Here is a 26,033-nt window from a genome sequence, read left to right as displayed (position 1 = left end):
AGAACTCCGGTCTGGCACATGCCACAATGCCCAGCCTTCCTGAGCACATGGAATACACTCTGGTTTCCAGGACAGAACACCCACAGCTTCTCAGGCAGAGTCCTTAGTGTGCACTCAAGCCATCCTACCCACCTTCAGGCTGGCCCCTAGAGCTTTCTCTCAATCCCTCAGTTCATACTTTGTGTATGGGAAGGTAGAGTCACGGACAACATAAAGACAGGGTGCATTTGAAAAGGAAAAGTCCAGAAGTTGCATTCCTCAAGGTGATGATGATGATATTTGTATAAGAGATTTTATATAAAACTGGCCAAAGCCAGGAGGTGATGGCATATGCCTTTAATCCCAGCACCCAGGAGGCAGAGGCAGGTGGATCTCTGAGTTCGAGGCCAGCCTGATCTACAGAGTGAGTTCCAGGACAATCAGGGCTGTATAGAGAAACTTTGTCTCAAAAAAAGCAAAAACAAAAACTTAACAGTAGAGGGAGGGAAGGAGGTCATAAGGCTCAGGCGTGCTCCAACCATTGCCACCATTTCTAAAATGTAAACAGAGGAGCCAGGTGGTCTCAACCAAGCATTGGACCTTGTGTGCCCTTCAGGACATTTATAGGCCCAGGACCAGAATCGTGGGACACATGAGCCTGGCCAAGACCTCTCAAGTCATTTAATGAAGCCGGAAAAGGAAGTGCAAGTATAAGGGAGCCACAATTTGCTTGTGTTATGGCACAAAGACAGTATCTTGGTTGTGTTTTCATTGTCAGCTTGACACAATCTCAGGTTACCAGGGAAGAGGGAGCAATCAGATTGACCTGTGGTCACATCTGTAAGGCTTCATCTTGATTGATAATTAAGGTTGGAAGGTCTAGCCCACTGTGGGTGTTACCATTCCCTAAGCAGGAAGATAGGAGTTACACACAAAAACTAGCTAAGCCTAAGCCAAAGATAGAGGGGCCATGAGCAGAGTTCCTCTGTGGTTTCTGCTTGGGTCACTGCTCTGAGTTCCCTCTGATGTTGAAGTGTAAGGTGAAATTAACCCTTTCCTCCCAAAGTTGCTTTTGGTCATGGTCTTCATCGCAACAGAAATCAAACTAGAACAGACATCACCATCTTCTCTTAAAAGAGAAAAGTTATAGCCAAATATATGTGAATCATACATAACTATGTGTGGATCCTTCCATCGCCACTGTATGAAATGTTACCCTTGGGAAAATTCTAGTAGAAATGCCCATTTAGACATGTATTTTCTGTAAATTGTATCTTTGCTTCCTAAGACAGTTCTGTGCACTGAGATTTTCTCTGTATGTGGTTCAACTCCATCAGCACCAAGCCCAGACATTCTCTTCCCAAGCCCCTCCCTGAATTTAGCAGCTGAATCTACCCAGCTTCCCTATCCCTGTTTCTTCCCTCTCTCTGGCTCCACAGACACCTCATTCTCCATGGCCTACAAGAAAATGGATGGGAAGGTGCCCCTTCATGCACACAGTTGACTCACCATGCCTGGGGGACAGAGGCAACCAGACACACAGCCCATGCTCATGCACTCCAGGTCGTAGTTTTGGCATGTCTTAGCACATTCCAGCCCTTGAGCCCGTGGGTTGTCAGCAGGACACACCAGCTTGACCATGGGTGGCCGACAGGAGAGGCTCCTTTTGCCTTGAGGAAGGAAAAGAGGTGGTGAGCAAAGCCATGGCAGATCACCCATCTGCACTGGCCTGTAGCCCTCAGGAGGGAGCCATCACTCTTTTGGGGGTGGAGGTTCAGCACTGCCTACTCCCCAAGACCTGACACTGCTCAGCCTACAGTGAGCTCCAGCCCTGAGCCAGGGTCTCCATGTGAGAATGGGGCAGTAGCTTTATCTATCTCGATGCTTCAGGCCGAGCTGGTGGCAGCTCTACAGACCCCGACAGATGTCCCATGGTGACCTTCATCCCTTTTGACTCTGCTCTCCCGGTTTGCCCTGAACCAAGGTGCACTGTGGAAATTTCCAGACTCAGGCTTGAGAAGACCTAGGCTGAGGAACTAAAATGGAGCTTGGTGGGACCCAACAGGAACATTTAAGAAATAGTCACAGCTCATGGAGGAGGAGACTGTCAGCCACAGGGACTCTAAGAGGCTTTTGCTCCAAGGCTAGCCTCCCCATAAAAATGCTGGCATCACAGTATGCTATCACTGACATGTCACCCCTCCTCCATATTTTCCCACTGTATGTTTCAAAGATTTGCTTCTGGTCTAGATGTGAGAATCTGGTCACCCTTCTCCCTTCTGCGTCCTATCTTCAAATGTTCTGACCACTGTTAAGATCCTCAAACTGAAAGCAACGTCTGGTCTACAAACCCCCTTTGTGAGCTTGACCCCACCTAAATATATATATACATATATGTATGTGTGTGTGCGTGTGCGTGTGCATGCATGTGTGTGTGTGTGTGTGTGTGTGTGTGTGTGTGTGTACTATGTTCCCTGAAGGGAGGGATTCTGTGTACTTGGTTCACTGATGGATCACATTTCCTGACAATCAAAGAATTGGATAACAATAGAATAGCAACAGCGATTGGATAATGACCAGAACACAGAGTTGATACAACACCTTTTTTTTTTTCCAAAAAACCTGGTCATACATATGCAATACCATTTCTCTCACTCTGGACAAGGAAGGCAGAATTCTCAACCTTACTTTTATGTGGGAAATTTGGGTAAAAATGCCTTTTTCTCTTCAAAAGAGAAAATGCCTTTTCCTAGTCTTAGAAGAAGAAATCTAAGAGTTTCTATACAGTGACTAGACAAGAAGGTTCTGAGCTGGGGAGGGAGGGTGGGGTGCATAAAAGGTAGGTCTTTGAGGCAGAATACAGTGGAGGGGACAGAAGTACAAGAAGCCTGGAGACAGGGAGGCCACACTCTGGCTTCACTTTGAGTCACCCTCATGCTGGGGGCCTTGGCCCACCTCTGTGCTGACCTCTGTGCTGAAAGGGACTCCAAAATAGTTGTGTAGGGACCCAGACCCCTGACCAGGGCAAGCTGGAGAGCAAAGGGCAAGAGAGAGGAGGCTCAGTGTAAGAGGTGAAGGAAGAAGGGGTTACAGTAGAAGCCGATGAGGATCCATTTATGTCCTTCCAACCAAGAGACTACATTCTAGGCCAGCAAGGTCCTTCCTGCGGCAAAGCCCCTGTAACCTAGATGGTGAGTACAACCCACCCCCAGAGACCACGCCCATCCTCGCTGGCCACACCTACCCCACAGGCCACGCCCTCTCCAATCTTTACTACATCCTGAGATAGCACTCCAGCTATTAGGATTTTCAAATAGGGAGCAATTGGCCCAAACCTCTCTTCTTTCAGATCCATCTGACAAGGTTCCAAAGAGGTTTCCTCATCAGCATGTCCACCAGAAGCAAGAGCCATTGAAGAGTGGTAGGCGCCATTGCTAGCAAGACCATCAGCTAACGCCAGCTGCTTGCCGCACTCAGACTACCACAGAGGCAAACAGATCTCTCCGCTTCTGATAACTCAAGTGCTCTCCTTTCACACAGTAAAACATTTCTGGCCTCACTCACATGTATTTACGTGTGCGAAGATAGACCTGAAAATGACTCACACAAGCTAAGACGTCAAGGAGACGCTGGGCAGAGCCAGACCCTTGTTTGAACGCCTGCATTTATTAGACAATGCAGCCAGCTCTCCCCCCCCAACTCATGGAAAAGAGTCTGGACTGAAGGGAAGAGAGCAGCCTCTCAGGGCTACAGTACTCACTGCGGTGAGACAGGGGGCTGCTGAGGACAAGGTCAGGCAACAGGCTCCCCGGGGTGCCACTTGTGGTACAGTGCATGAAGCCGTCTTCACAGTAACTGCAGAGAAAACACCTCAGCTTTTGCTAGAGTGTTTTTATACTCATGGCCCCACCCCCACCTGGCTCACTCTGCTCCTTCCAGCGGGGCTTCAGGCCCTTAATGCTGGGTCTGAAGTTTGTCCTGCGAACATCACCAGTGTCCATCAGACCACCAAGTCCAGTAGATCCATCTGAGTTCTTTTCCTATGTGATGTCCCTTTGAAAATCCCCATCACTGATGGCTACTCCATTCTCTGAGAGAATAAAGACCATCTCCATCGGATGTCTCCACTTCTGTCCCAGCTTTACCTGTATGTCACACGTCCCCTCTCCCCAGACATCCATGCTTTCTCTGCCCCCACTTATACTGCCATTCACATCCCCAGCTCTCATTTTAAAAATGGCTCATGCACTTCTGGCAGTAGCCCCTTGGAGCTCAGACCTGTACATGCAACATACACGCAAACGTCTCCTTTATAATTCCCTTCCATGTCTCAAAGACACTGCAAGCACGTCTGCACCAGACCCCGCCCCTTCCAGGACTAGTCTGTGGACTGGTATCACTGGACTGGTATCACCATTCATTCACTGCGGCTCACTATCAGAACCTAGGGCTCATCCCAACACTGGCCTCTCTCCACCCTCTCCATCAGCTCCATCACAATCCAGGACGTTGCGGTTGACATTTTGCTTCAAATCCCATGTGCACATTACTTCTACATCTTGATTGTGCTCCACCCTTGCCTGACACTCCTCAGGAACATCCCTTCAACAGACTTTCCAGTAAAGGGCGAGCCCCACATGTGTTGATCACTGCTTCCCCCTCTTCTCCAGCTTGATGACCATCTGTGAATCTTAAGGTGTATTACTCTCTTTAAACCCAAAGGCTCTTACACAGTTTCCCCCAAAACTAAGGTCACTCCTACCCAACACATGTAAGTACACAAACACATACACATACAAACATGTGAGCACACACAAAGTAACTTTTTTAAAGTCTCTAAACAGCAAAGAGTTAACTGAGTGATTCCCTACAGAGCGAGAGATAAGCTTTACCAGCTAAGCATCTGACAGAGTACGTAAAGAACTCCAGAACATTAAACAATAAATGATCAAACAACCCAAGTAACAAATGGGCAAGATCATGAAAATAGATCTCAAAAGGAACAGGAACACCCAATCAATGCATAGGAAAAAAATGTTCATCCTTTTGAGCCACAGACAGCATGCCAATGCTGATGAAGTCAGGCAGGTGCCTCGTACCTGTAGTCCTGGCACTTGAGAAGCTGAGGCAGGGGGATTGCCATAAACTAGAGGCAAGATGGGGCAACAAACTAGCTCCAAGCCAGACTGAGCTACAAACTGAGACCCTGTCCCCAAAAAGGCCAAAAGAAAAACAAATGTAGCGATGTAGAGAAAACGAAAGTCTTCCACGGTTAGTGCAAATGTAAATTAGCACAGGCACTTTGGAAGTAAGCATAGAGACTCTTCACAAAACTAAAAAATACAACGACCACAGTCTAGAGGTGCCAATCCTGCCCTACATCTGTGAAGGAATCAAAGTCAGCATTCAATAAAGATATCTGCACGGTGCTTTTCCTAAAAGTCACCTTATGGCATCAGCCCGCATGTCTCAGTGGATGGACAGGTGAAGAAAATGTGGGTCACATACATGATGAAGTAGCATCAGCCATGGAGAAGAATAAACTCGTGTCCTTTGTGGGAAAGTGGGCAGAACCGGAGGCGACTGTGTTAAATGAAATCATCTCCAGCTCAGAAAGCTGAGAGAAGCATGTCTGCTCTCGTGAGAAGACGTGGAAGCAGAGAGGGAACTCTTAGGGAAGAATAGGGTTCGGGAAGAAGAGGGAAGAGAAGTAAGAATGTGTGTTCAAAGTACAGTATGTGCTCGTAAGAAAATGTCACAGCAGGCTCAGGACTTGGCACAATGAATACACACTAATAAGACACTCCAAGAAACTACAAAACATTGCTGAGAAGGCTGAGGAGCTAAGTAAATGGGCACCATCTGCATACAGAGGGGATAACCAGACTCTACAAGTGGCCTATAGATTGAATACATCCCAGTAAAACCCCAATGGCAGTTCCTACAGAAACGAAGACTACAATTTATTCGGTACTTCAAAGCACCCTGAACACCAAAACATTCTTGACAAAGAAGAAAGTTGGAGGAGCCACAGTTTCTGGTTCCAAGCCTATTGTAAAGCTACAGTAATTACAACAATATGGACTGGCAGATAGACAGGTATACAGACCAGCTAAATAAACAGCTCAGAAGTCAGCCGTCGCCTAGACGGTCAATTGAGTTTCTACACCAGTGCCAAGACATGGAAAGGAGTCTACACGGTGCCGGGAAACTGGAGTTCCATCTGGGAAAGAATGAAGCTGGATTCTAACCTTACACCATTCGCAAAATGTGAGTGCCAAATGGATCAAAGATCTAAACATTAGTAAAGTCTTAGAAGGGATCATCGGGGGTAAATATTCATGACTTGGAATTTGGCACTGATTTCATGGCTATAATGCAGAACCATAAGGAATAAATTAAGAGACTAGGTAAATTGATTATATTAAAATTGAAACATGTTCTGCATCAAAAGGCACTAACAACAGAATGAAAAAAGCTCACGGAATATACAAAGATCCTCAATAACTCAATAACAAAATAAACCACCCAATTCAAAAATGGCTAAAAGATTCAAGTAGACATATTAAAAAACCTATAAATAGTCAATAAGCACATGAAAAGATATCCAAGGTCATTAGTCATTGAGGAAATGAAAATCAAAACCACAATGAGATCCCACATCCTACCTAGTAAAATAACTATTGGGGGGGGTGGGGACTGGGGAGATGTCTCCAGGGGTAAAGTGCCCTGCTATATAAGCATAAGGACCTGAATTTGAAGTCCTAGAAGCTATGTAAAGCCAGACACAGTTAGCACACCTATAGTCCCAAAGCGACCACAGAGAGACTGGGAGCAAAGACAGAAGCTTCCCCAGAAACCAACGGTCCAGCTAGCTTGGCATATGCAACATAGTGAACTACAAGAGACTCTGTTTCAGATAAGATGGAAGAAGGATGATTCGCGAGGCTTCCCTCTGGCCTTCACACATGAGCTGTAACACAGATGGATCTATACTCTCATACACACCACATGGGGTAGTGGGAGAGGAGGAGGAGGAGGAAAATAAGAGGTGCCAGAGAGAATGTAGAGAAATGATTACACTGCTCCATTGCTGATGAGAATTTCAATGCCGCAGCCTCAGGAAAGAAGTTTGGTACTCCTTCCAAAAGGTTAACAGGATTACTCTACGGTCCAGTAGTTGCACTCAGATCCCTGATTGACCACGCCCCAAATCTGAAGCACATACTCAGGTACTTAACTACCAGTGTTCATGGCAGCATTATTCACAACAGCAAAGAGGCCCAAGCAGCCAAGTTTCTCCCAGCAGGTGAATGGATAAGCAAAGGGTACCACGAATACACCATCGGATGCCATTCCATTAGGAAAGGGACAGGGTTTGCATATATGCAGCACCATGAGTGATCACGTTTGCTTACGTTCAAAGCATTAACGTAAGTGAAATAAGCCAGGCCTGAAGAAAAGGATAGGTACTGGATGCCTCTACTCATGAGCTATCTCGAGTAGTCACAACCATAGAGGAAGAAGTCAAGTGGCTATTCCCAGGCTGGGAAGCAATGAGGAGTTACCATCTAATGGACACAGTTTCTTTCAGGGGCATAAAGGTTCTAGAGATAGCTGAAGAGAACTTGGTTGCATAATGTATACATATACTAAACGCCACCGGTAGATGTAAGAGAATCAAATGGCAAATCTCATGACTTTTTCAAAATTTCCCATTTTCATGAGTCTGTGTGTGGGTACGTGGTTTTGCATGTATGTGAACACACTTGTAATGGGTGCCTGTGGGCATGTGAGTGATGTGTGGAGGCTCAAGGTTGAGGATGGGAATCAGCCTTGATTGCTCTTCTTATTCACCAAGGCAGCATTTCTCAGTCCAGAGCTCTTCAATGGGGCTGGTCTTTCTATGTAATTTGATCTGGAGGTCCCCTGTCTCTGACTTCTGGGCTGTAATTAGAGGTCATGGCTACTTAGCCTTTACCTGGATTCTGAGGATCCTAAGCCCAGTCCTTAGACTTGCACAGTAAGCTCTTCCATTGCTGAACCCTAAGCCCAGTCCTTAGACTTGCACAGTAAGCCCTTCCATTTATGAACCATCTGCATAGTCCATCATTTTACATCTTTCTTAGTGCATACACACACACACACACACACACACACACACACACACACTAATGGCAGAAGGGAGAAGCAATCTCTACTCACCCAACAGTGTTGTTTTAAGGTCCCAGGGGGAAACACTTGAAAAGCATTGCCAGGCAATACTTTGACAAGCCTAAGACCAAAAGGTCCATCCCACAGCGGGATGTGCCCCTGAGATCTACATCCACAAAAATCAAGCAATCATGGGTGGAAAATATTCAAAAGAAATAGAATTATGTCAGCACTAAACATGGCAGAATTGTATTCACAGAACTTGTCACTGTGGGTGCTGAGCGCCATCTAGAGATGAAGTATGCAGGAGGATAGGCCTGCCATAATGCAGGTGCTATGCTATTTCAGGTAAAGGATTCAAGCATCCATGGATTCCGGTACCTGAGGGTCCCTAAGCCAATGCCCTATCACCATGAAGGGACAATTGTTCTTCATTCCACTTCTGTGGCCTTGCACTTTCTGGTTCTGCCCTTTCTATCCCTGCCCTACCTTTTAGAATCCTTTTTCTCCTCCCTCCTCCCCACTGCCTCCTCCCTCCTCTCTCCTCCCTCCTCCCTCACTGCTCCCTCCTCCCTCTGACTGGTCCTCACACTCTGGACTCTGTCCTTTCCTGCTCTCTGGCCCATGCCTCCTAGTGACTCCCATTACTCTCAGGGCTACAGGGGTTCTCAAATTCCAGACCCCAAAGTTAATCTATTGGGTTCATCCATTCATCAGATGTCTTCTTGATAACTAGGTCAGTAAGGGCAGCATCTCCTCTGCACTTCCGGGAGCCCTCTGGCTCCCTGCTATCACCATCCTCACACAGTCAGGGTCTGAGTCCTGGGCACTGCAATGCCCCCTCCTGCCTTCCAGCATCTTCCAGTCCAGCCTCCTGAGGCCCTAGCTTCAGACCCCTGCTCTCCATCCTCTGTCCTAACGGGCTTCCTGTCAGCGTTGTCCACGGTCCCCACATTCTCCCCTGCTCTCCATCCTCTGTCCTAACGGGCTTCCTGTCAGCGTTGTCCACGGTCCCCACATTCTCCAGAAGCCACTCCCTGAAGCTACAGTTCTCCTCTTTGTTCCCTGTTCAAAACCCTTCCAAGGGGCCCATGCCTATGCATAAGTACTTTACCAGTCCCAGAGCCTGATCCCACCCTGACCCCAGGAGGGGTACAGGGCCTACTAGAGCATCATCTGTGGGTGGGGACTGCTGCCAATCTCATGGGAATGGGTTAGCCTCAAAGGACTGGATGAGTTGTCTGGAGGGTTTAAAGAGTGAAGCCGTTTCACATCCTACACACATCTCACACACGTTCATCAGACCCTCTCTCCAGATGCAGGTGCCCAAGCCTGGAGCTGTTCAGCCTCCAGAACCAGAATCCAAAAGAATCTTCTTACTCTATAAAAGACCCAGCCTCTGGTGTTTGGTTAAAGCAACTCCAAGCACACTGGCAGGCAAAGCACCACTGAGGTGAACTGAAATGCCAGAACTTTCTCACCCAAGTGCCTGTGTACACTAGAAAGAAGCTAAGAGGAGGAGACGGGGACCCCTCCATTTTCCAGTCTAGAAAGGGGAAAGTAAGGCCTGGCACGTGCAAGTGGGCAGCAAAGCTCAAGAAATCCCACTGTTGGCATGGAGGTGGCACTGCTCACACAGAGCAGCCACTGAAGACCTGGGAGGACTCTAGCTCTGCTTCCAGCTTGGCATGCAAGTCTGGACAAGTCATGTCTCTTTGAGGCCTCAGTTTGCCCATCCGAGAAATAAACGATTCGAAGGATCCTTTTCCAGTTCCAGTTCTGCCTCTGAGGAAGCCGCCACTGTCCTCCCGGGCATCCAGGCTGGGCCAGCTGTCTGCACTTACCACATGGTATGGTGGTCTGAGAAAATGTCCGCAGGCTGGAAGAGCTCACCATCGTAGTAGCAGGGGCACTGGGCCTTGGGCACACAGTCCCCTCTTTCATCCTGGTAGAGCCCTGGGGGGCAGAAGCAGCCTTCGAGACAGACTTCACTGCATTCTTCATCCGGGAGGGAGAGGGAGCGGCAGGTCAGGTTGCAAGAATTCCCACACTGCAGGTATACCTGGCCCTGTGGGCAGCCCAGAGCTGGAGATGGGAGACGGAGGAAGGTGTCAGGTATGGTATCAGACCTTGCAGTTGTGACCACTGCTGTATCCAGATGGTCCCCACCATCCCTTCCCACTCTGAGCGAAAGTGTATCTTCAGGCACAAAAAGATGTATGTGGAAAATATGGATGCACACACGGTCTCTCTTTACCCACACGGAACAGGCTCTGCTTGCCTATGAATTCCCTAAGTCTAGAACACTAAAGTACTGGCAAACTCAAATACCCAGAATTGGGAGTGACAGACCGGAGTACCTCCATGATGATAAGGACAATGACAGCTACAGTCTCTAAGCACCTACTGCGTGCTCTCCTCCTCACTGAGTTAGCTCCCCCCTCTCCCTTCCTGGGCTTTTACCCATAAGAACCAACACTTGAGCTAACTGGCTTAAAGATCTGGCCTCCCTGGGAACAGAAGTGAGATCTGAGCCCGACTCCTCTCTGTCTCCCTAAAGCTCACATTCTTACCCATCACACTTCAAGAAAGGAACAACCCCTTTAAGGCTGTGCAAGTTACAAGCAGGGACACTCATGCCTACCCCCAGCAAAGTGAGTAGCAGCCTCCGTCTACTCACAGCCCTCCACCCTCCCCCCACCTCCATTCACACAGAAATGAGAGGTACTATACAGCTACATAGAACACAATGTTAAGGCAGCTAGAGAATAGGCTATGTCCCCAGGTTCAAATCCCAGCTCTGCCAATATGGAATGCTGAGCATCACCCTCAATGGAATGTGGCAACAATATCTGCTGGGTCTCCGTGGGGGTTCAGTGAGCCAACGTGTTACATGAGGTCACGGCTATTGTCACTCTGACACTGGAGAAGAGTCCCAGCCCATCTGGCTCAACAATGGGAGACATGTTCCAGAAAAAGACCTCAGCCTCAAAGGACCTGGTCCTCCCTCCTGCACTGTGGCCATCATGCACCTGTGTAATGAACACACAGATGATGAAAATCTTTAGTGGGAGGGTAGGAAGAGCGGGGAAGGGGATGGGTGCCCTTGTCCTTGGGCACAGGAAATGAGAGCTATGCTCCAGATGCAGGCCCCCAAGGACAATAGAGCCTTTCTTCTCCAGCAGACACCCACAGACAGAACATTCCAAAGGGGCTGTAAGAGTCTCACTGACCATGAACTTCTGAAGAGTCCCTGAGCCTCTCCTTCTTACCACCACCTCAGATTTGTATCGTAAGTTAGCTGGGAAGGCAGCAGATTCCCTAGTCATGTGAGACACTGACTTACTTTCCTCTGGATGGGTGGGCAGGCTGAGCCCCTGGATGGGTATGTGGAGTGAAGGTAGGCTGACACCAGGAGCACGCTAGCCCACAAAGGCAGCAACTCCCTTCAATCTACCTCAGGTGCAATGGCACTTTTCATCCAATTAAAGAACAAGAAGAAGGAGGAGGAGGAGGAGGAGGAGAAGAAGAAGAAGAAGAAGAAGAAGAAGAAGAAGAAGAAGAAGAAGAAGAAGAAGAAGAAGAAGAAGAAGAAGAAGAAGAAGAAGAAGAAGTTGGAGTCGAGAGCTCCCTGCCCCACCAGCAGAGTGTCTTCAGAGCTCATTGAATTTCTGTTTCAAGCTTTTTTTTCTGGAAAGAAACCATGCATACCTCCGTGCATGTGCCAGGGATGTGCCAGGTTCAGAAACTCACAGATTAAAAGACTTGGTCCCTGCCTTTAGAGAGCCTACAGTCTTGTCTTCCCAAAGGGTACGACCATTTTACAAGGACGGAAGTGTGTGCGGCTCCTGAGTCTTTTGGGCATTACGCACAGTAGCTGTGTGGTGTGTCTTTGTGCCTTGATCATCTGCAATGACATTTTTTTTTTCTGAATGGAGGTGGTGGTTTGGGAGCTCTATCTATTCCTCAAGAAAGAAGAGAGAGGTCAGGGTCCAGGAGACAGGAAACCTGGGTCCTCTCTAAGTGAAGGGAGGGAGAGGCCAGAACTCAGGGATCTGGTCCACTCTCCTTGGGCTCAGAGAAAGAAGCTAAGGCCACCAGTCACATGACTCACAGAGACAGGTCCCTCTTGTCCTGCCAGCCAGCACTTGAAACTGTTATCAGAAAGGCTTGGGCGTTAGAACTCCTTAACAAAGTCACCTCCCATTACTACAGAGCCAGCCAGCTCATTTTCCACAGTCTCTTCTGTGGAGGTTCTTTGCTGCTCCTAAGAGATGAAAGAATGTCTCCAAAGGCTCTTGACCTTCAGGAAGAATTGTCCTAAATTAGCACCGCCTTCTGATGCCATAGCACTGCATACGGCTAGCAAAGAATTCCTAACACTGGCGGGTAACAAAAGCATCCTCATAAGCAGCCCAGTGCTGACGAATTAGGTTTCCCAGTTGCTAGAAGGCAGACACTAGTTAGACTGAAGGACTCAGGGACACAGAGCTGCTAAACTACAGGGAAACTTCTAGAAAGGTCTGTACTACGTCCTTTGGGCTGCCAGTATTCCCTTCATCCAGGGTTGGAGGGAAGAGGACGGCACCCGGTGTCCCCTTCATCTTATCTTGCTTCATCCATCTCTCCTTGGAATAGAGCATGTCCCACTTTGTCCTTTCATCAGAGACTGCCGAGGACTCCAAACACAAGCTCCAGAGACACCACCGCTGACACATGTATGTCTCATCAAATCCATAACTTTTTTTTTTTTTACCACTTCCCCTAACTACTGTCTCCCTGCTTCCCCAGCACTGAGGCAGGTGAATTGCCTTGAGTTCAATACCAGTTTAATATCATGAATTCTGGCATAGCTTGAGCTTCAGAGTGAAACTTTATCTCAACAAACAACCAAAATGACAACACACACTAAGAGGAAAAAAACCTGGGGGGGGGGGCACAAAGAGACCATTCAGCTATCAAGAGCGCTGGCTGTTCTTGCAGAGGATGCTGGTGGGGTCCCCAGCATTCCCATGGTGGCTCATGACCATACGTAATTCCAGTTCAAGGAAATCCGATGCCCTCACCCTAAAACTTAGAGTTCCACCTACCTTCCTCCTCAGACTGTCTGCCTACACACCTGCTCTGCTAACCTCTCTCTGACACAGAAGTACCTCTGTAAAACTTTGATCAAGAGCATCTCCCCCAGAGAGTCCTCCTCAGCTGTCCTTGTCATGCCTTCACTCAGTGGAGTTGCTAGGCACCTCCGAGGGAGCTATAAGGAAGCTTTGAGATTCTATCTCCCAGTTGTCTGAGCCTGGACACTAGCCAAATGTCCCCAGAGGAAAACAACAAAACAGCAAGTAGGGTTGAACTGCCCAGGGGACCAGGATGCGAGAGCAAAAACCATCTTTGATAGCAGGAATCTACCACAGCTTAGGACAGATGCAAAGTCAACTAGAACAATGGCATTATTCAACGCTGCATAACTTTATACAATTCCAAAGACGTGGGCCAGGCCCCACGTCTGTCTTGCCTGAAATTACAAGCAAAGGATTCTAGCATTCCAAACTCACTCCATGGCATGCTCATACAAGAATGAACACTAGGTGGCAGCAGTTACAGGCACTCTCAGTCAGCCCCACAATCACTCCAAAAGTTCCATGGCTTCTGTAAGGGGTTCCAACTTTTATGCGGGAACCGGGAATCCAACTTACTTTTATGCAGAAACCCACCCCCATCACCAGGCAAGAGCAGAAGCAAGGAAAAATGGCTGCAAATGATCTGTAGCCCCAAGTTTGTCGCTGGGGCCTGTTTCCAAATAAAATAATTCAAAGAAAGCACCTTTGAAAAGGACAGGTGGACCCAGACCCACAAGTTGTCAGAAGAGTTCGAATTGGTTGCCTAAAGTAGGTTAACTGGTAATGGGGCTCTCACCACAGAAGCCTGGCTCCCGCCACCCGATGTGCACGCCTTTTCGGGCACACGCAGCAGCGTAGTTAGCTACTGCGTTACACAGGCAATCCCGGCCGTCAGAGCAGGAGCAAACATCGTATCGGCAGTTCTGCAGGTAGGGCAGAGGGCTGACTGCACGGTGGCAGGCCTCGAACTTGGAGGACGTCAGAAGCGCGCAAGCCTCCTCCGCAAACCTGGCTGTTAAGGAGAAAGAAGAATCTGTGCAGAATAAGATGTGGCTCGGCCAGGGCCTCTGGGGCCAGCCTCAGGGACGCTAACATCCACACCTCACCCCAACCCCTACCCACGAATAGAACCAGTTCCCTTTTCTGTCAACAGTTGCTGCAAAAATAAGTCCATCTGTGTCTGGCTTCTGGTGCCAATTTACTGTCCCATGTCTGGCTCAGTGATGGGTAAAAAAATGTGTTCCCTAAAGACCCATTGACTGGAGAGGGTGGTCTCCACTGACTGGAGACGGTGGTCAGAGTAGCAGAAGCTAGCGAGAGCAGAGATGTCGCAGCACTGTGTCCGCACAGGGTCACTGTGGCGCGTCTATCGCACAACAATTCAATTTTAAGCTCCCGCGCCCACTGCTGCTCTAGATGGGACCTTTCCAGATCAGAAACGACCCAATACTCTCTTCTTTCTGGGGATTCACCCATGGATGGAGGGTGTTCAATAAAACAAACTTTGAAAAGGAAATGAGTCAAATGTAGATCTCAAAGGCCAATAGTCAAAGGCTGGGCCAATTGCTCCATCTTTGCCTCCCTCTATCTCTGTCCCGTGGAATGCCTGGAACACCAGAGACCCCAGGGCTCTGCGGCTCACATACCCAAGCGTGGGTTCAGGCTGCAGGGGTCGCTGTGTTGCCTGTGCAGGTCCAGACAGTCCCCTTGAAGCTTCCAGGCGTTTCCGAAGTCTACCACGAGGGGCTCCACCAGGCCCGCTGGCGTGAGGAAGTCGTCTCCCTTGTTGCCGTTGTAATTCCCACACAAGCCACAGGTCTTCCCAGAATAGACTGGGGACAGCTGCCGGAAGAAGCCGGGCCTTGGAGCAGCTGTCCCCCAGTGCCACAATGGTTCCACTTAGCTAATGAGATCATTTTCATCAAAGAATTTCCCCAGGTGAAGAATAAAAGTCAGGACGACTAAGCCCTGGGCTATGAACAACCACTGCAAGCTATGCAGCACAATGCTGGCCCTGTCCTTGCTCTGCTGTCATTCCTCAGAGAAGAGTCAGCCAGAAGGACTCTAGGAATTAGTCACTCACTTTGGAAGGTGCAGGGCAGGCCCAGAGAGAGAAAGAAAGAGGAGGAGGAGGAGGAGAAGGAGGAGGAGGAGGAGGAGGAGGAGGAGGAGGAGGAGGAGGAGGAGGAGGAGGGATGAAGGGAGGGAGGGAAGAAAGGAAGGAAGGAAGGAAGGAAGGAAAGAATAAAGGAAGGAAGGAAGGAAGAAAAGAAGGGAGGAAAGAAGGGAGAGAAGGAGGAAGAAGAGAAAGAGAAAGAAGGAGAAAGGGGAGGGAGAGAGGGAGACAGAGGAAGGGGAGGAAGAGGAGGGGAAAGGAGGGAATGAGAGAGGGAGGGAGAGAAAGAGATTGCCTAAGATCCTAGAGAGAGTAGCACAACAAGAAAGGGCACTGAATACCCCAGACCCGCAAGCTCCCTTCATCCATGACTATCATCCCTATCAGCAGACATGGGCTAAGCAACAGTGAGACAAAGTACAAACTGTTCATTGGACATGTATTGGCCACAAATGGGCAAGGCAGACTGAGCTGGGTGTAGTCCAAGCCCCCAGAAGCTTGTGTCTGGTGTCCAAGAGCAACACCTTTCTTCCAATCTCCTGCTGAGGACACCGGGAAGGAAGCAGGGCTCAGATTCTAGCCCCATCTCTCACTCTCTGATCTCAGAGGTAAGCCACAAGTTTGAACCTAAAGTGCACATGTGGGACCAAGCAGTGGTGTGGAGACAGCCTTTTTCCCAGAACAGCTGGGGCACCCCTGGATTCTACTACAATGCAGATCTGAAGAACTGGTAGGGACCTGACCCAAGAGTCCAACTCTAGCTCTGTGGGTAGTCAATGAAACCAGGTGGCCCCCACACACACCCCACCCAGAAGTTCCAAAGCCTCACAGGTTAGACCTGGGCCCCTGTTGTCATCTTGGGAGCCCTTTCCAGCTCCCAGCTGTGACTTAACAAGGGGCATGTGGAAGGTTCCAGACCCACAGACACGTGTGCAAATAAGAAAGGTGAGCAAGAGGCCTTCCTTGTTTGTTTTGCAAATGCCAAGTGTCTCTCTCTCTCTCTCTCTCTCTCTCTCTCTCTCTCTCTCTCTCTCTCTCACACACACACACACACACACACACACACACACACACACACACACACACAGAGGGGAAGGAGAGACAGAGACAGAGACAGAGAGACAGACAGACAAGGCATCAAGATCTTCCCTGACTTTCCAGCTTAAAACTAAAACCACCCTGGTGTGACCTAGGATGCTGTTTCTCAAAGTGACGTCTTGAGAGCCAGGAGGGTCTTTCAAGGTCCTTCCAGATGGAACACTGCCACAGTTCCATGATTTTGTTCTTGTCTGTCCCTTCTTGTTGGCTTACAAGCACACAGTGGAATTTTCCAGAGGCCCTGTGATCTGAAATACTGTAGCAGATTGATTGCAAAAATAGATATGAGAATCCAGCTGTCTTCTATTAAATGAATCGTTAAGGAGATTTGCAGCCATGTGCAGCCATGGTATTCTTCTTGCGGCCTACTGTTGTCTCCTGATCCCTGTCTAACTTATTTTTCCAAGAGAAAAGTGCTTACAAATGTCTGTTAGGAAACAAGGTTTAGTATTATGTTATAAATGAGTTAAATGTTTTAGTGCCTCTGGTTTAACGGTTTTTTTGCTTTGCTCTCTGGGATTTTGCTTTTCTGGTTGTGTCAGGCAGGATCTTGCTATTGAGCTCAGGTCAACTGAGACTCACTATGTAGTCCAGGCTGGCCTCCAGCTCCTATCTCATTCTCCTCATCCCTGGGATATATTACTATGCTCAGCTTTGATTTAGCCATTAGCCTGGCAAGTATCAGTAGCTATAATGTGACTAAAGCTCTCAGGGACTCTCCTCAGCTATTTTTAAGACTCTAACAGCATCCTGACACCTGACAGTGAGGACCATGATCTAACAACAGGAGGATGCCAGCTAGAGAACTAACCCTCCCTGTGTTGTGATTGGGTGAGGGATGCTGGTGGCTCCCGATGTCCCATCTGTCTCCCTTACAAGGCAGTACTAGTGAGGCAGTTCCTGGTCTGCCCACTGCTGGGGACTTTGCAAGGCCAGCAAATCTGGAAGCCCAGTGAAATGTATGTGTTATTGTCCAATCTGATAACAGAATCACCCAGAGGACATGGCCCACACATGAATCCTTCCAGTGGCTCAGTAAGGAATGTGGAGGATCTCCCACCCTCCCATGGCCTTCTTCAGATGGCGTATGGGCAGGACCTGAGCTGGGTCTGAGCTGGATACCCCAATCTGGCTCTTCCCTTCCTTGCCCCACACAGTGAGTGCCCAGGGACACCCCCTGATCCAAGGCCTCGCTGCAGCTCAGAAACTGGCCAGCAAACCGCCTCAATGCCACTCTGACATCTATGCTGGAGATCAGCACAGCACCCAAGCCCCAGAGGGATAACCCCAGGAACAACAGGGAGCACCCAGAAAACAAACATCAGCTTCTCACACACACAGAGGGGCCTGTTCCTTGCTCTGGGGGTGTATAGTGTGAGGAGAAAGAAATTCTTCTCCTACCATACAAAGCTATTTTGCCCACAGCACAAGGGGTACTTTGTAAGGGTCAGGCTCCAGAGAGGCTGCAGCTGAGAAAGGGACCTACCTTAACCAGTAGCCTCCCGCGACCATCCCAGTCCATCTGTAGGTCCTCCCCATAGCTGAGGCGTACAGAAGCCATCACCATGGGCTGGATGCGGAGGTCACCTTGAAGTCATAAGTCCAGGGTGTCAGTTCAGATAGGGGTTGACAGGAGTGACTGGTGTGTTGGGGGTCTCAAAGTTGTGCTTGTGAGATCTCAAAGTATTATGGCAATGACGAGCAAGGAGTGGAAATCAGATAAGTGTCCATGAGGCTGAGGGAGGGGGTTTGGGGGAGAGCTCTCTGGAGGAATGGTGAACCGGGTGGATAGAAGGCAAATAAATTCCTGGAGAAGCCACTGGTCTAGCATGACCTGTAATTCCCCTTACAGACACAAGAGGGCAGCAAAAGCTCCAGCATCCTGAGAACCTGGAGGTGGGAAAATTCTAGTTTTTCAACAAGAGTCACCTAACAGGAAGGAACGTCAGTCCAGAGAATGCTTCCATTGACCCATAGGCATGTCTGTGGCATTCTCTTGACTGTTGACTGATACGGGAGGGGCAGTGCTACCCCTGGGCAGGTGACCCTGGGCAGGTCTAAGAAAAGTAACTAACTGAACATGAGCCTGGAGAACAAGCCAGTAAGCCTCCCTCCCACACTAGTTCCAGCCTCCAGATTCCTGCACTGGTTCCCGCCTTGAGTGCCCTCAGTGATAAACGATGAGGTGGAAGTGTCCGATGAAATAAGCCCTTTCCTCCCAAGTTGAAGGAAAGTGTCTGTGACAACCACTAAACCTTGGACCCCTGTCGGCTTCCAGGGCTGGATGTCCTCCTAGCCGGAAGATGCTGTGTGCAAAGCTGAACATAGCAAAGCCTGCAGAAAGATGGAGACATGAAAAGGCTTCTGCCTTGTCCTGGAGGAATACACCAGCTCCCTGGGGGTCACACTCAGCAGAAACACACATGAAAACACGGGGTGCTCAGTCGCCAAGTTCATCTGCTGTGTGCCAGGTTAGGGTTCTAGGCTACAGGAGAGCCCGAAGTCGTGGAGGAGAGAGATCTGAGAGCTGCTTTGAAGGTAAAGATTGGGCGTTGTTCAATACAAAGTCAGTTCACGTGACGTGGGTGAAGACACGAGGCAAGAAGGTTTTCCTCATGAGGCGCTTGCCCCAAGGAACATCCATTGAGCTAACCACTTCTCTGTCAACCCTGGCCCCTCAACTGGGTCAACCTCTGCTCCTGGAAGCCCTCTTCTCTTCCAGAGTCACAGTGCCCAGGACACCTCCCCACACACCCCATCTAGAACTTCATCAGGTTCCCAGGAAAGACTTGGGTACCCTCAGCAGGCAGGGACATAGGTTGGGACAGTACGGAGGAAGTGGGCGGGAGCTTACCTTGCAGGAAGGGAATCTGGACGTCCTGGCCATCGATGGCCACTCCTCCCCCGTGCTTCAGCTTCACAAGGCTGTTGTGCAGCGCAGACAGCCGCACACTGACTGAGCGGGTGCACACAGCATCCGGGTCATCAGCACACTGAGAGATGGAAATGCAGAGTGACCTTACCACAACCCCTACCAGGCCAGGACCCTGCCTCAGCTCTAGGTTGTGTGGGCCTCGTTGAACAGCACACTTCCATTCTCACAGAGGATGGGGTGCCCAAAGTTGTCAAGAAGGTCGTAAGCCTAAGCCTTAGCCACACTCTTTCCCATTCTTGCACAGGTTTTCCCAATAAACCTTACTAAGCCCTCAGCTTTTCTTATTCCTTGGGCCTAATAACCCAAAACAATCAGGGCTTCCCCAGGGTAGAACGCCTATAAATGTCCCCACCCACACATAAAGGAGGGGACCCTGCTGTTCCCCACCCCAACTAGCCCTCAGTTTCAAAGAGTAGAGGTTTAGGGAGCCACAGCCTAGACTTGAGGGGGTGACCCTCCTGAATAACAAAGAGTAGCCACCTCTCAGGAGCTAAGAAGGGAAAGACAGACTGGGTTTGCATGAAGTCACTGAAGGCCAGCGGAAGGGCTCCCTCCTGTGCACAGACAGGTGCTCCAGCCCCCCAGGACAGGCCCTGCCTTCTCACCATGAGACTCTGCTGCCCTCTGACAGGCAGCCTGGCCGAGCTCACCTGCACGGTCTCTATGACAATGGAGAAAGAGTGATCTTGGCAGTCCCGGGCCAGCTGGTATTGGCAGATCCCACTGAAGGTGAAGTACCTGTTGTCGAAGCTCTTGAAGTGAGATTGGCCTGTGACAAGACACTCTCCTGGAAGGACCCAGAAGAAGAGGGGAGGGGAGAGGCTATAACTTGGCAAGGTGAGGTACATGGAAAAATGGGGTGCCCCTCTGCAAAGGTACCCTTTCCCCCACGACAATCAAGTCTGAGTGGCGTCAGAGGTAGTTCCCACTAAGTCAGGTAGTTCCCACTCTCGAACCACAAGATGAGCTGGTCACAGGTCGACAACCAGTTTTATAAACAGGGCAGCCAAGGAAGGTGACTAGAAAGCCGAATTCAGTCTGTGCTAGAGACAGGGCTTGAACCCGCAGCTCTCAGATCTGAGCTCCTGCCCCTGACGGCTTGCCTAAAGCCTGCTCCACAGGCCCCAGACATCCCTGCTCAAGGCCAGGACAGCTGCACATGGCAGCCTGGAAACCTGGGTAGAGCTCCCCTCAACAGGACAGGGAGGCTGCCTAGAAGCATGGCTCTCACTGAACTGGCATGCAGAGGGGCCTGGAGACAGCCTCACCCCAGGAGAGCCATGAAGAACAGAAGATGAGAAAAATAGAGACTGGCCCAGTGCCAATCGAATACTCCATCCCTGCCCCTAGCCCAGCCAACAGGGAAACCCGTTCAGGACCAGGGGCAGATTCAGGGGGAGCATGGCACAGGCCAGAGGCTATCGACACATGGCACGGCACGGCAGCATTGACCTTCACAAGGCCAGCTCCCAGCCCAAGCTGATAGATACATCTGCAGATGGCGACTCTCTCGGTTTCCCCTCCTACACAGTCATGACTTTGCCACTCCATCTTCCAAGGGCTCAACCCTGACCTCATGCCTTAGAGGATTACCCATGCAGAAGAGGCCCTGCCAATGTCTCTACCCACCTAGGGGAAACTCCATCCTCGAAGACCACAACGGACCTACTGTGGTTAAAACAGGCACCGTACCCTCTTGCGAGTCTCGAGCTGAGTGTCCGCGCCACCTTCGCTCATCTCCACTGTCACTCTGTGGAAGCTGTGTCCCATGAAAGGGCGGCCTCCTGCCACCCACTACCCCTGACTCCACATACTAGGTTCTCCTCAGAACGGCCCAGCTCTGGAAGCTTCTCCGAGAAGTCCCACAGTTCCACCTGCACCCATATCCAAGGCTGATGCTGGGTCCTAACATACCCTGGAAGTCCTGAAAAGCCACAGGGTGGTTCCTGCTGCCAAAATGACAAGGACAGAAAGGAGGGAACCCCACTGCCGGCCACCTCATTGTTATTCTCAGTAACAGGCAGTGCTGGGCCAGGCTCAATATACAACTTTGAATCCAGCTGTGGTTCTGCCTTGGAGCATTTGAAGGTTGGGTAACGGCAAGTAGCCCCAAGGGACTAACAAGTATCTGTCTGGTCCCCAGGGCAACTGCTCCCTTCCAGGATGCTAAGATGACCAGTGACTAAAGCCAGCCTGAGGAACTTTGAAGGAACTAGGAAGGCCCCAGCTCATTCTCATATCTCCTCCCACACCAGTGTCCTGAAAAAGGGCAAGAGCAGACTAATTGTTGATGGAGAGCTGAGCAGCCGCACGGTGGGGCCAAGGGTCACCCCGAGCCATTGTGAATGTCCTGGAATCCAGCGATGTTACAGGAAGGCCTTTCGAAATGAATATTTTTCTAAAGTCACCACAGTTGAACAAACAGAGAACTACGGTCGTTTATGTCAAATGCCTTGACCTGGGGGCTGTGGAATGGGTGGGATTCTTCTCCCAGCCATCTCCATTTTCTCAAGAACACTCTTATCTGTGTGTGAAACTGGATTTCCAGGCTCTCTGACAATGCCCAGGGAAAGCAGGGTCAACGAGAAAGCACCGAGACTATCTAAAAGCAAAAATGTCTGGGCCTGGAATCTAATCCTCTGACCTGGCTTCCTGCTCTCACCCTACTGATTTCTTTCTCAGCAATCATTAGTCTAAATATACATGGCTTATCTCCTTGGTACAACTGAGGGACCAAGATGCAAACACAGGAAACCTGGGGAAATGGACTGGTGAGCTGCCGGGTAGTAGCTGGCCAAGGGAACTAGAACATCCAACCAAACATCCAACTAAACCACAAGGCCAGACTCATGCTCCTTGGTCCAGAGCAGGACAGCTAGGGCATTTGTTCACAGGCAGGCAAGAAAGACTCACAGCCACCAGACTCGAGATGAATGGATGGATAGAAAGTCAGAGGTTCTTAAAAGAGTACAAAAATGGGCCTTCTAATATTAAAGTAAGGGTGCTCCTGGGTAAAGATCCCCTGTCATTTAGAAGGAGGAGGGAGGGGGGGTGAGGGAGGAAGATGAGCGAGAGGAGGAAGAGAAGAGAAAGAAGAGCAGGAGCTCTCTCATCTAATGGACACACTCTCTTCCTTATAAACAAACCCTCTGGTGTGTATAGGATGCCCTGCTTGAGTTAACGGCCTTTATCTTTTCCTTCAGCCATCCCCACAGATATGTCAGTCCACAGGCCTCCAGCAAGGTAAAACAGGCTTCCTGTAGACACTGGGATCCTCCAAGCTGGCATTTAACTCAGTAATGTAATTCTGACCAAATAGGCGTGTTGATCTGGGAGCCACCTCCTGGGTCCTGAGGGGCCTTGTCATTCCCAGCTGACAGATGAGGGAGACAGAACACAGAGAAGTTACACCAGCCCAGCCTTCCACAGTGGGCAGAGAGTGGTCTGAACTCGGACATCATAGGCTACTCCATGGGTGTGGGTCCACACTTTCTCAGAAGCCTACTCACTTCAGGGCCAAGCTTCTCTGACCCTGGTCAGTGTGGTCACCTGCCCAGGGGCAGGAGGACAACACAGAAGGAAGAAAGCCTGACTTTTGAAACACAATGGTATACCTCCAGAGAGCCCAGCGAAGGTGTGGGCAGACCACTGGTCACTCCCAGACCTTGGGGGTACAGGGGGCAGAATCCCAGGTAAGTCCAGGCATCTCAAAGCCTATTGCCATTGGGGCGAAGTTCCTAGCTGCCTGTTAGCCAGGGGTACCGGGTGCATTGTCTTCCTGCCCAGTACAGAGCAGACTAGCCTTGAATCTCAGGGTGAAATCACAGGGCTAAATTATTATCCATCAAATTATCCTGAACAGGGAGTGGGGGGTCTAGGGTGTCACTCCGTTGACAGAGCACTTAACAAACATGCGCAAGTCCCCAGTACCAAATAAACAAACAAGACATTATCCTGGACAAAATAAGTAATAGATTATTCTAAGATTCCCTGCCCCCCACCCCCGCCCCAGGAAGCTCCACCTCCACCCATTACCTCATCTCACCCCGATACCTGCTCCATCCAGTCTGCCCTGGGTCTCAGTCCCTCTCTGAATTTTCATAAGCACTGTTGATATTCTCTGCTCTGGAAAGATGGGACTGGCCCATCCTGATGGGGGACTCGCCATGAGTTCTAAATGTCTCACAGCAGCCATGGAATGAAGCTATGGCTATGAACCCTGGGTGCCAGTTACAGTTTTTGTGTGAACTTAACATAATCACCTGGGAAGAGAGACGCTCTAGTGAGAAACCGGCCTCCGTCAGATTGGCCCAAGGGCAAGTCTGTGGGTCCTTTCTTTGACTAACCACTAATGTGGGAGAGCCCAGGCTCCTGTGGATGGTGCCACAACTGAGGAGGTAGGCCTGGGTTGTATACAAGTCAAGCAATGGCCACAACAGTCTCTTGCCCTGGCTTCCCATGAGGATGTGGAAGCGTAAGCCAAATAAACCCCTTCCTCCCCACGTTGCTTTTGGGTCGTGATGTTTATCACAGCAATAGAAAGCAGACTAGGGACACCCTGTTCCACAGATTACGAAACCCTGTTGGAGAGCTAATCAGCGCCCTTGCCAACCAAACCACCGGCACCTGAAGCCCATGCTCCCATCCCCCACCCAGGGCCATTTTTATTTTGAACACAAGTGGAAAGCCCTCTACTCAACTGTCCCTCATTTAGAAACCTCTACCTGCCACACAGCCTTCCTAGAGTAAATCAGATGCAGAACCAGGGCTGAACACATCTGAAGGACAGCCTCCAGCAGCTGCCATGTTACCTCCATGTTCACTCTAACCCAATGCTTACAGCTCCTGGGCACCGACCTAGCAGGGCTTTCCTGACCCCTAGCAGGGCTGCCCTGGCAGTGTATGATGTAAAGATTGCGAAGGAGCTGCAGGATGCCTACAGACTACATAGAAACCACATGCTGCTGCCTAGGTGTTGAATAGCCACCAAAGGCCCACGTGTTCTTAAAAGCTTGGTCCCAGCAGCGACACTCTCCGAAGGCTGTGGCACCATAGGAGGTGGACGTTGTGCAAAGTGCTAAGTGACTGGGCATGGGCCCATGAAGAGGATGGGAGGAAACCACCCATACCCCCAACCCCCAACTGTGGGTCTTTACTACCAGAGGCCACCTGACCGTTAAACCTGACCCTCCAGAATCTTGACCCAAAATAAACCTCTACCTCACAAGCAAACCGTGTCTGGTCTTTTGTTGTAGTGACACAACACCGACCAATGCGCCACAGTTTTGCCTGAGGATACCCAAAGATAAACGGGGAGCAGATAGTTTCTAGTATACCTTCCATGGGGATCACCGGCTCCTCCCCACCCCAGCCCTAAGCCCTTCCCTTCCTCTCCCCACTCCCCCTATTCACTCCCCACACTAAGCACTATGTTCTAGGCAGCCTTCAAAGTGATCCGTTATGTTTGGGGATTTGTGGCGCAGAGACTGAAAAGTATCACATGTTCATCTTTATCCAGAATCCAAGTCTAGTCCTCTGCTCTACAGTCCCTCCAGGATCTTCCCAGAAGCCCTGCTCTGCTCTACAGCCCCTCCAGGATCTTCCCAGAAGCCCTGCTCTGCTCTACAGGTCCTCCAGGATCTTCCCAGAAGCCCTGCTCTGCTCTACAGCCCCTCCAGGATCTTCCCAGAAGCCCTGCTCTGCTCTTTCCTTGGAGAGCTAGGTATATCCCTTTTCAGAACCTTCCCATCAATAGTTCTTCCCAGTTATCTGAGTGATGAGACAGTCCACTGGCAACAGGATCGTGGTAAGACCGTAAAGAGAAGCCGAAGTCTGGCAGCCACAGGTGGAGGTGGACAGAGTGAGGGGAGGGGCGGAGCAGGGTTCTGAGATAGAGATACAGTTTTCGTAGCTTTGTCAGCAAATCATGGAACAACTACTCCAAAGACCACAAGTTGGAACTAGCTACCTGCCCTCCCAGGCATCAAAACGCAGCTTGTCTTGAATCCTCAACAAAGCTCTTAGTGATTTTGAACAGAAGACCATGTGATTGTGTGAAACTGCGGGACAGTTTCATAATGGCTTATGTTTGTCCAGACAAGACTTTCATGGATTCAGTGCCTAGCCGTGGCTGGGTGGCTGGGTGGATGGAAGGATGATGAAAAGAAGCTCCCTCTCCCTGAGAAGTCACTAGTGCTAGGACTCCTACAGCTGAGAAAACACAGTCTGATGAAAACACGGCGAGCTAATTCTGTCCGCTGTGGCTTGCAGGTCTTGTGCAATGAGTGTTTCTGGCTTAGCTAGTGGAGGATTCAGACTCCTATATGGGATGTGGTTGTGCTCAAATAAAACATTTAAAGGTGATTTCTTCTAGGATTACCCAAAGGACACCAAGACTAGTTGGTCATTCCTGGGCTAAAGTAATTGATCCAGCTTCCATCAAGTTCCAGAATTTTCCCAGTGTGATATGTGTTAGATAAGATCCCAAATGACCCTAAAGCCTGTACACAGGCCTGAGTCCAGGTGTCCAAGTCATTTCTGACCTACCTAAGTCTTGGGCCAGCAAAGAAGAGAAAGGACGGGTAGAAAACCCAGCTGGCTGTGAGTTTTAGTCCTGGCTCTGCCTCCTAGC

The 26,033-nt window shown here is 49.8% G+C and overlaps 1 protein-coding gene across 2 annotated transcripts in view; it reads right to left on the bottom strand.

Moving 5' to 3' along the window:
* Vwf (von Willebrand factor) overlaps window positions 1-26,033 on the bottom strand; it is a 158,829-nt gene that overhangs the window by 68,810 nt on the left and 63,986 nt on the right. For both annotated transcript variants that reach the window (XM_031383471.1, XM_031383472.1), the window contains 8 exons: window positions 20,053-20,189; window positions 19,322-19,460; window positions 17,954-18,054; window positions 14,900-15,095; window positions 14,050-14,265; window positions 9,978-10,218; window positions 3,740-3,834; window positions 1,489-1,649 (listed from right to left, as the gene is read on the bottom strand). In XM_031383471.1, the coding sequence (XP_031239331.1) occupies window positions 1,489-1,649; window positions 3,740-3,834; window positions 9,978-10,218; window positions 14,050-14,265; window positions 14,900-15,095; window positions 17,954-18,054; window positions 19,322-19,460; window positions 20,053-20,189 (1,286 nt within the window). The remainder of the gene's footprint in view (window positions 1-1,488; window positions 1,650-3,739; window positions 3,835-9,977; window positions 10,219-14,049; window positions 14,266-14,899; window positions 15,096-17,953; window positions 18,055-19,321; window positions 19,461-20,052; window positions 20,190-26,033) is intronic.

Source organism: Mastomys coucha, unplaced genomic scaffold (genome assembly GCF_008632895.1).
Source record: "Mastomys coucha isolate ucsf_1 unplaced genomic scaffold, UCSF_Mcou_1 pScaffold20, whole genome shotgun sequence".
Classification (NCBI taxonomy): Eukaryota; Metazoa; Chordata; class Mammalia; order Rodentia; family Muridae; genus Mastomys; species Mastomys coucha.
Note: the sequence above shows the minus strand (reverse complement) of the source record. Positions and strands in the feature narration are given on the sequence as shown.